The sequence below is a fragment of the Lolium perenne genome, chromosome 7 (assembly GCF_019359855.2).
Source record: "Lolium perenne isolate Kyuss_39 chromosome 7, Kyuss_2.0, whole genome shotgun sequence".
Taxonomy (NCBI): Eukaryota; Viridiplantae; Streptophyta; class Magnoliopsida; order Poales; family Poaceae; genus Lolium; species Lolium perenne.
Genome location: NC_067250.2, coordinates 297,507,254 through 297,516,668, shown reverse-complemented (window position 1 = coordinate 297,516,668; position 9,415 = coordinate 297,507,254). Strand labels below are relative to the sequence as shown.

Below are 9,415 nucleotides of genomic sequence, written 5' to 3'. Positions count from 1 at the left end.
GCGCGGCTTTGCCGGCCCCCCTCCGGCGGCGGCGAAGCAGGGAGGAGAGGTGTAGGAGGGACTACTGGCGGCGGCTAGGGTTTCCCCCTGGTCGCCAGAGGAGGGCGACGCGTGGGGGGAGGGGGGGTGGGGGGGGGGCTTCTCAGGTTCTCACAGCTGACTATTTGAGAGAAGATGACTGTGTTGTTTTGTGTTTCTCGATTTTCCGTCACGTTGCAACGCACTTACAATCTGATCTTATTAGTATGATTGTCTTTGCTATAAATAGAAGAAGATGTGACAAACACTATAACGGTTGATAATATATTTTTCTGGTGCAACGCATGGTAATATTTTAAAAAACTCATACATAAAATACTTTTGTGTTATTATTATGATTTCGTAGCGAAGCAGAGGTAATTTGCTAGTATATATAGGAGTAATTATAAGTTAAAACCATCGAAATTAAATTCATCGAAATTTAAGCTGCCTTTTAGCTTTTAGCTCACTGATCACGTCAACCCAGCTTTACAGAAAACGCATGGCTCGTCTGCAAGATTATATAAAGAAAAAAGGTGTTGAAAAACTGATCTGTATCCACGTGCTGTTTTTTTTTTTTTTTTAACAAAACTTGCTGTTTCAGTCCAGCTCTCTTTTTCATAAACAGATCTTCCCCTCCACACCAATCACGAGAACGAGCAATATATTTTCCCAGCTCGCTGGATCGATTTCGAGAGTGAGTCCACACCGCTAAAGTCGCTATCGATCACCTGCCCGATTGATCGATCGCCACTGCTCTGCTTATTTATACTGGCGCGAATCCCGTCACACATTATTAAGTATTCAGCTGGCCCGCTGCCGGTCTCCTTGCGCTGCACACACCGGTGTCGTCTTCGCTTCGCGTGCGTTCTCTGATGGCGACGCCGCGCTCTGCGCCAGCTAGCTGTCTGCTCCTCCTGCTCCTCCTCGCCGTCGGCTCCCTCGCCGTGTCGCGGGGCGATGACTGCTGCGGGTACAACGTCGTGTCGGTGGCCGGGTCGGGGAGCGCGCTGTCGGCGCGGCTGGAGCTCGCCGGCGAGACGCCGGCGCTCGCGGAGCTCGGGCCAGACGTGCAGAGGCTCTCCCTCACTGCAAGGCAAGTATGATATGATCGCACCATTGACTAGGGTACGATGAGCTTTAGCCTCGTGATCACTTGAGATCATTCAGTGTAGTGTGTAGAGTACTGTAGGGGGTACAGAGCTAGAGTATTTGGGAGGGTGGAGTTAGTATTGCTTCAGGAAAAGATCCCAATTGTTTGTGATTTTTCTTCATTTCCATGTAAGATTAGAGCTGATTTAAGAAATGATTGGGACTATTCACTCCATTCCGTTTTAATCGACACGAGCTAGCTAGCTATTCAATGGAACACCACCCCAAGCTAGTGTCGATTTAATCGGAACAGAGAGTACCTACCAGATAGTAAGTGCTACAAAAGACAGACGTGCAAAAATGCTGAAGTGTTCGAACGATCAAACGATCACACTGGAACTCGAACCCCACAAGCCAGAAAAATGCTGGAATTTTGGGTGGGAGTGGAATTAGTATGCTTCAGAAAAAAATCCCAGTTGTTTGTGATTTGTTCATGTTTCGTAAAGAGTAATGATTAGGAAAACTTAGCGGACAGTAAGTGCTACAGGAGATTGCTGGAGCTAAGGATGTCAATTTTACCCACAGTGCGGGTATGCTGGAGTTAAGGATGGCAATTTTACCCACGGGTACGGGTATCCATGGACACCGTACCCACATGGGTACTTTTTAATGCCCTTAGGTAGTACTCATATCCTGCCCGCTAAGTCATGGGTAGGGCACGGGTATGGCCTCGTACTCGCGGGTATACCCATACCCTGCCCGTTTATTTTCAATTTCTTATGTGACACGTCAAATTTTGTTGACTTATGAGTTAAAATATGAGAATGTGTTTTTTATATTTTGTTAATTTTTACGTACTCAACTACCTGTTATTGAGTTGAGATAATTTATTTTTTTAATCAAATTTGTTGTCAAGAAATGTAAAATTGTGAGTGGCTTGTATACAATTTGACCTACCCAGCAGGTATAGGCATGGGTAAAGTTTTATACCCATAGATATGGATATAGGTAGAAGTTTATATCCATTACCTATCCATACCATACCGATTGCCATCCTTTGCTGGAGTACAGGGCAAAAAGAGTACTTAACCGACACCCAGAAAGAGTGAAGTGTTCTGACGATCAAACGATCACAGAATCTCCCGCTCCGGAGGCGAGCGCCTTATCCATTAGGCCATGCGACCACTTCATTGATAAATTCGTAATCTCGATTTATATTACTTTGCTCACCGTTTGCGTTTGTCATGCCGTTGGCAGCCTGGAGACGGACACCAGGCTGCGCGTTCGCATCACCGACGCCGACCACCCACGATGGGAGGTGCCACAGGACATCATCCCGCGCCCCGCACCGGAGGAAGTCTACCTCAACATGCCGCTCCCGGGCAACGGCGACTCCTCCTCGCCGCCGCGCACCCGCGTCCTGTCCACCGCGGGCTCCGACCTCGTCTTCACCATCCACGCCTCCCCGTTCCGCTTCACCGTCTCCCACCGCTCCACCGGCGACGTCCTCTTCGACACCTCCCCGAACCTCGTCTTCAAGGACCGGTACCTGGAGCTAACGTCGGCGCTGCCGGCGGACCGGGCATCGCTGTACGGGCTGGGCGAGCAGACGAAGCGCACCTTCCGGCTGCGGCACAACGACACCTTCACGCTCTGGACCGCCGACATCGTGGCCTCCAACGTGGACGTCAACCTCTACGGTTCGCACCCGTTCTACATGGACGTGCGGCCGCCGGGAACCGCGCACGGCGTGCTCCTCCTCAACAGCAACGGGATGGACCTCCTGTACGGCGGGTCATACGTCACCTACAAGGTCATCGGCGGCGTCCTCGACTTCTACTTCTTCGCCGGGCCATCCCCGCTCGCCGTCGTCGACCAGTACACCCAGCTCGTCGGCCGCCCTGCGCCCATGCCGTACTGGTCATTTGGTACGAACCTGACATTGCATTCTTCTTCTTGCCACTCTACGGCGATTTACACAAAAATAACCCTTTGGGTATGAATTGCACGAAATGACTCTCCTGCCAAACTATTTTACGCTTCTAATCCTTTTGTGTGGCGCCCTTCACAAGAGCGTCACACCCTTTTATGTGGCTCCCTTTACAAGTGCACAAGTGCGCCACACATTCTGTCATACATGACGGCTCGAGCCTGCCAGCCGACAATGTGTGACGCCGCTCTCACGGCTGCCACATAGACAGGTGCGACGCTCTTCGCAAATGCGCCACACAAAAGAGTTAGAGACGTGAAATAGTTTGGCCGGAGGGTCATTTCGTGCTGTTTTTCCCATAAAGGGTTATTTTTGTGGAAATCGCCCACTCTGCACACTAGTGTGTTTCTTGAACGCGCGTGCCATGGCGTGGCGCTGCAGGTTTTCACCAGTGCAGGTACGGGTACCTGAACGTGGATGACCTCAAGGGCGTGGTGGCCGGCTACGCCAAGGCCAAGATCCCGCTGGAGGTGATGTGGACGGACATCGACTACATGAACAAGTTCCAGGACTTCACCCTCAATCCGGCCAACTTCAGCTTCGCCGAGCTCCGTCCGTTCGTCGACCGGCTCCACCAAAACGGCCAGAAATACGTCCTTATCCTAGACCCAGGTACACAACGGCAAGAGTCGGTCAAATGTACAAAGAATGGTAAAACAAAGTGGTGGCTGATCGATCTGGTGATGTGCAGGGATCAGCATCGACCCGACCTACGGAACGTTCGTCCGTGGGATGAAGCAGGACATCTTCCTGAAGCGGAACGGCACAAACTTCCTCGGCAACGTGTGGCCGGGCGACGTCTACTTCCCGGACTTCATGAACCCGCGCGCCGACGAATTCTGGGCTAACGAGATCTCCCTGTTCCGGCGCACCATCCCCGTCGACGGGCTGTGGATCGACATGAACGAGATCACCACCTTCTTCAACCCGGAGCCGATGAACGCGCTCGACGACCCGCCGTACCGGATCAATAACAGCGGCGTGCACCGCCCCATCAATAGCAAGACGACGCCGGCCTCCGCCATGCACTACGGCGGCGTGTCCGAGTACGACGCGCACAACCTCTTCGGCCTGCTCGAGTCCCGCGCCACGAACCACGCGCTGCTCCGGGACACCGGCCGCCGCCCATTCGTGCTCAGCAGGTCAACCTTCGTCGGCTCCGGCCGGTACACCGCACACTGGACGGGCGATAATGCCGCGAAGTGGGACGACCTTCGATACTCCATCAATACCATGCTCAGCTTCGGCCTCTTCGGTGTGCCCATGATCGGCGCAGACATCTGTGGCTTCGGTGGGGTCACCACCGAGGAGCTATGCGGGCGGTGGATCCAGCTCGGCGCGTTCTACCCGTTCGCCAGGGACCACTCGGCGATCGACACCGTCCGGCGTGAGCCGTACCTGTGGGCGTCGGTGGCGGCGTCGGCGAGGAAGTCGCTCGGCCTCCGGTACCGGCTGCTCCCGTACATGTACACGCTCATGCACGAGGCGCACACCACGGGGGCGCCCATCGCGCGGCCGCTCTTCTTCTCCTACCCGGAGGACGTCGCCACGTACGGCGTGGACAGGCAGTTCCTGCTCGGCCGCGGCGTGCTCGTGTCGCCGGTGCTCGAGCAGGGCGCCACCACCGTCGACGCCTACTTCCCCGCCGGCCGGTGGTTCTGCATCTACAACCACTCGCTCGCCGTCGACACGCGCTCCGGCGAGCGCGTGACGCTCCCTGCGCTGCCGGACTCGCCGTACGTGCACGTGGCCGGCGGCAGCATCCTGCCGCTGCAGCAGAGCGCGATGACGACGGCCCAGGCGCGCCGGACGCCGTTCCACCTCCTGGTCGCGCTTGCGGAGGACGGCACGGCCGCCGGGGACCTGTTCCTGGACGACGGCGAGTCGCCGGAGATGGGCGGGGCGAGAAGCGAGTTCAGCCTCGTGAAGTTCAGCTGCGCGACGTGGAGCGACGGCAAGATCAGGCTGAGGTCGCAGGTGGTGCACAACTCGTACGCGCCGAGCCGGACCCTGCTGATCAGCAAGGTGGTGATCATGGGGCTCCAGTCAACAGAGCCGGCCAGAAACTTCGCCGTCTATGTCAACGGCGCGGCGGTGCAGTTCAATAGGGCAGTCAGCACCAGTTACAGGAGCAGAGGAGGGCTCGGCGCCGCCCACGTCGGCGGGCTGTCTCTCGTCGTCGGAGAGGAATTTGAGCTGAAGGTCGCCATGTCCTATTAAGCTTTAGACAGTTTGAGCATTGGTGTATAAGATTGGATTGAATAAAGACGAGAAATTGAGGCCCAAATATATGGCACGATCAAGGCATCAAAAAAAAAATCGAAGTTTATCAAGGCATCAATTAGTTGATCGTTCTAGCAATTTAGTTCATTAACTGTCATATGTGAAGCAATTCTTGTACTATCACAAATGTTCAGTGTGCACAGAAGGTAAACATTTTTCACCTTGAGATGAGTCAGACGCTGCTGTCATTCTTGAAAAATGAAAATTCATCATGAGCACTCATTTGATGGTGCAAAAAGCTTTTTATTCCTTTGTGTAGAATTTTAGATAATAGCAATCCACTTGTATAAGATCGATAATATGGGGAATATTATTTGCCGCTTGAAAGGTTTCAATTTGGCCACTATATAAACCACTAGGATTATCTACGTCAATACCTGACACCTAGCTCTTCAGCTATGCAGCTACTGCACCGTCCTCATCAGAATAAAATATATAGTTTCCTCATTGCGGCTACTACGTCTAGTCCAGATCAGATGCAGGCCGCTCATGAGGAAGCTGCATGCTGGATATATCCTCCCGGGGAAGATGATCCAGCTGAGAACCTTCTCCCTCGGCGTGGACTGCGCCCCCGGACGTGGAATCATTTTTTAGCAATGGCAACTGGCAAGGTGCACTTCCTGTTCTTCCGGAAGACGAGGTAGAGACCATCCATAGAACTCCGCGATCGCCTCGATCATATCATCCGTTAGGGGTAGCTCATACATCTTGTGGTAAGCTTCCAGGGCCGCCACCGACGGCGCCTCATCTCCCGTGATCAGACCAAGCTTGTGCATGAGGTTCCAAGGTCTGAATCAGGCGCTGATGATCATGCTGCCTAAGCGCCCGGATGCGGCGGCGCTGGGTGACTACCGGCCGATTAGTCTTATACACGTCTTCGCCAAGCTGGTGGCTAAGACTCTGGCTACTCTGCTGGCCCCCCGGATGGAGGCGCTGGTGGATCGCAACCAATGCGCTTTCATTCGCAGGCGTTGCATCCACGACAACTTTATGTTGGTCCAGCAGACTGCTAGATTCCTCCACCGGGAGAAGGAGCCGCGGGTGATGCTCAAGCTGGACATAGCGCGCGCTTTCGACTCTGTATCTTGGGGGTTCCTCATGGAGGTCCTCCGCAAGGTTGGGTTTGGGCCGAGGTTCCGCGAGCTGGTGTCCATCCTGCTATCCACGGCGAGTACCAGGGTGTTGCTCGACGGCGAGCCAGGCCCCCCCATCTGGCATCGGAGGGGCCTGAGACAGGGGGACCCCTTGTCGCCATCGTTGTTCATCTTGATGATGAACTCGCTTAACAGGCTACTGGCCAAGGCCACTGAGTTGGGTATCCTGAGACGCTTGGCGCGCCGGGACTTGGTGACATCGGTGTCCCTCTATGCAGATGATGTGGTGATCTTCTGCCATCCGGATGAGACAGAGCTGCGTGCTGTCCGCGGCATTGTGGGGCTCTTCGGGCAGGCATCGGGGCTGCACACCAACTTTGCCAAATGCTCGGTCTCTCCCATCGCGTGCTCGGATGAGGAGGCTAACGGCGCTGCGGGGCTCATGGAGTTCCAGCTAGCGCCGTTCCCAGTGAAGTACCTTGGCATCCCGCTTTCCATCAGGAGGTTGTCGGCTGCGTCCTTCCAGCCTCTGGTGGACAAGATAGCTGACAAACTCCCCACCTGGCGGGCATCCATGATGCCGAGGGCGGGGCGATTGGCGCTGATCCGAGCGGTGCTCGCAGCGATTCCGTTGCACCAGCTGATGGTACTAAGCCTCGATAAGAAGACGCTGAAGCAAGTCAATAAGGTCTTGCGTGGGCTCCTGTGGGCCGGCAGGGCAGATGCCAACGGTGGACACTGCCATGTCAACTGGTCCAGGGTGTGTCGGCCGCTGCGGCTTGGGGGCCTGGGGATCCCCGACCTTGCGCGCATTGCAATCAGCCTGAAGGTGCGCTGGATTTGGAGGATGCATACTGATCCCATGCGACCTTGGCGCGGGCTCGATTTGCAATTTTCTAAGGTGGAACGGGATGTCTTTGCGGCCTACACTTCGATGGTGGTCGGTAATGGAGAGTCTGCCCTCTTCTGAGAAGATAGGTGGCTGGATGGCATGTCCATCAAGGAGATGGCGCCTGAGGTGTACGCGCTGGTACCTAAACGCCGCAGAAAGGCGCGTACGGTACGCGAAGCTCTGGTTGGACGCGCTTGGATCCCTAACATAGTCGGCGCGCCGAGCGCCCTTGCACTTTGGCAGTACGTGCAGATGTGGGGCAGGCTCAGAGACATACCGCTGTCAACGGACCAGGACAAGCTGATTTGGCGCTGGACGACGGATGCCCAATACACGGCTCGATCATGCTATGACACACTCTTCCAGGGGGCTATCATCTCAGGATCTTGGAGACTGAATTGGAAGTCCCGGGCGCCGCCGAGGGTGAAGTTCTTTATTTGGCTGGCATGCCTTGATAGGTGTTGGACGGGTGAGAGGCTGGCACGGCGAGGTCTACCACACGCGCCTAGGTGTCCGCTTTGCGATCAGTCTGGGGAGACCATGACGCACTTACTCAGTAGGGTGCTCTTTCTCCAGGACGGTCTGGTTTGAGGTCCTCTCGTGGATACGATCCACCTCGGGACCTCCCACGGTTGAGGGTGACTTCGCGGAATGGTGGTCGCTGGTGGTGCGGACCGCCCCACGCCAGCTGCGCAAGGGCATTTCATCGATAATCATGCTTACTGCATGGTGGATATGGAAACACCGGAACGCTGCGGTCTTCGACAATGCGCAACCTTCGGTGACTTCTCTGTTCGGCGACATCAAGGCTGAGGCACGGCTATGGGCGGACACGGGAGCCCGGGGTGTTCGTCAGCTACTCCCCTAGATTAGCTTTCTTTTTCTTGGGTCGAGTTGTATGGCGGGGTGTTAGTCCTCTCGAGGACTTGTACATATAACCTTTTTTTTCTATCAATGCATCGAAACGCAAGGCTTTTGCGTTTTCACGAAAAAAAAGGTAGAGAATTGCAGCGATATATATGAGCATGTCGAGGAACCCAAAGATTCCTGCGAATACTTGGGAGACTGTGGACATTCTACTGTGGAGGAGCAGCTTGACAAAGCTTGTTATCAGGAAATAGATGTTGATGATCATGATAAAAGAACCGATCGCCCATGTTAGCACGATGTCTGCATTGGAGTGCCAGTTAGATGCAATCATAATGAGTACTGGGATCCAAATTATGGGGGTGAACTGTTAACTTTGCTAGATCGACTAGGGTAGATCTAATAACGGGTGCTGACTATCTCTGTAACGAAATGTGTTCATGTACTGTGAGAGGGAGAGAGATATACTGTTAGTTTACCTTCTCCCTTGGAGGAGGATCCCGCCGACGTTGATGGCGACGGCGGCGCGTGAGTGAGGTAGTGGCGGCGGTGGTGGAGCTTCCCGTCGGCACGCGCTAACCCTAGATAGGTAGGGATGTCCGGTGGGGGCTTGGGCGCACAGTCAACCTCGTACCTTGTGCAGCTGGCCCCCCACCTCTTTATATAGCTGCGGCGACAGGAGCCCACCAACCAGTGAAAGGTTGAGCGCCCCCGATCAGGGCGCGGTCAAAGGGCACGTCGAGCCGTTGGGCTCGTACGTGGTGGATCAACCTAACATTCTCCCCTTTGATCTCAACTTTACTTTTAACTTCATACTTTTATTTTATTCGTTTCATTTTAGATCAGTCCATAGGGCATGTTTCATCGTCACAGCTCTATTGCCGATGAAATCAGACAGCCACAATACACTTCTCTGTTTTGAAACAAATTCTTTTACTTTTGGGCCTCTTATGATCTAGGATAGGTAAGACTTTCCCTTAAACCCATGCCGGCTACGTGTTCCTTGAACACGCTGGGTGGTAAACCTTTCGTTAGCGGATCCGCAAGCATATCTTTTATCCTTATATGCTCGAGACTTATAGTTTGATCCTGGACCTTGTGTTTCACAACATAATACTTAACTTCAATCGGTTTCGTAGCATTACTCGACTTGTTGTTGTGAGCATAAAATACTGCAGG

At 54.1% G+C, this 9,415-nt stretch overlaps 1 protein-coding gene across 1 annotated transcript; it reads left to right on the top strand.

The window, feature by feature from the left end:
• The first annotated feature begins 809 nt into the window (after nt 1-809).
• On the top strand, nt 810-5,605 carry LOC127312106 (probable alpha-glucosidase Os06g0675700). The gene is made up of 4 exons (XM_051342567.2): nt 810-1,114; nt 2,368-3,038; nt 3,482-3,712; nt 3,792-5,605. The coding sequence occupies exons 1-4, from the start codon at nt 894-896 to the stop codon at nt 5,318-5,320; spliced, it is 2,652 nt and encodes an 883-aa protein (XP_051198527.1). The 5' UTR covers nt 810-893; the 3' UTR covers nt 5,321-5,605.
• Nucleotides 5,606-9,415: the final 3,810 nt, after the last annotated feature.

What these genes read in the sequence shown, in the direction of transcription:
- LOC127312106 (XM_051342567.2), top strand. Translation starts at nt 894, where the DNA reads ATGGCGACGCCGCGCTCTGCGCCAGCTAGCTGTCTGCTCCTCCTGCTC. An exon ending in AGGCTCTCCCTCACTGCAAG is followed by an intron (nt 1,115 to 2,367) that starts GCAAGTATGATA and finishes TGCCGTTGGCAG; the next exon opens with CCTGGAGACGGACACCAGGC. An exon ending in CATGCCGTACTGGTCATTTG is followed by an intron (nt 3,039 to 3,481) that starts GTACGAACCTGA and finishes GTGGCGCTGCAG; the next exon opens with GTTTTCACCAGTGCAGGTAC.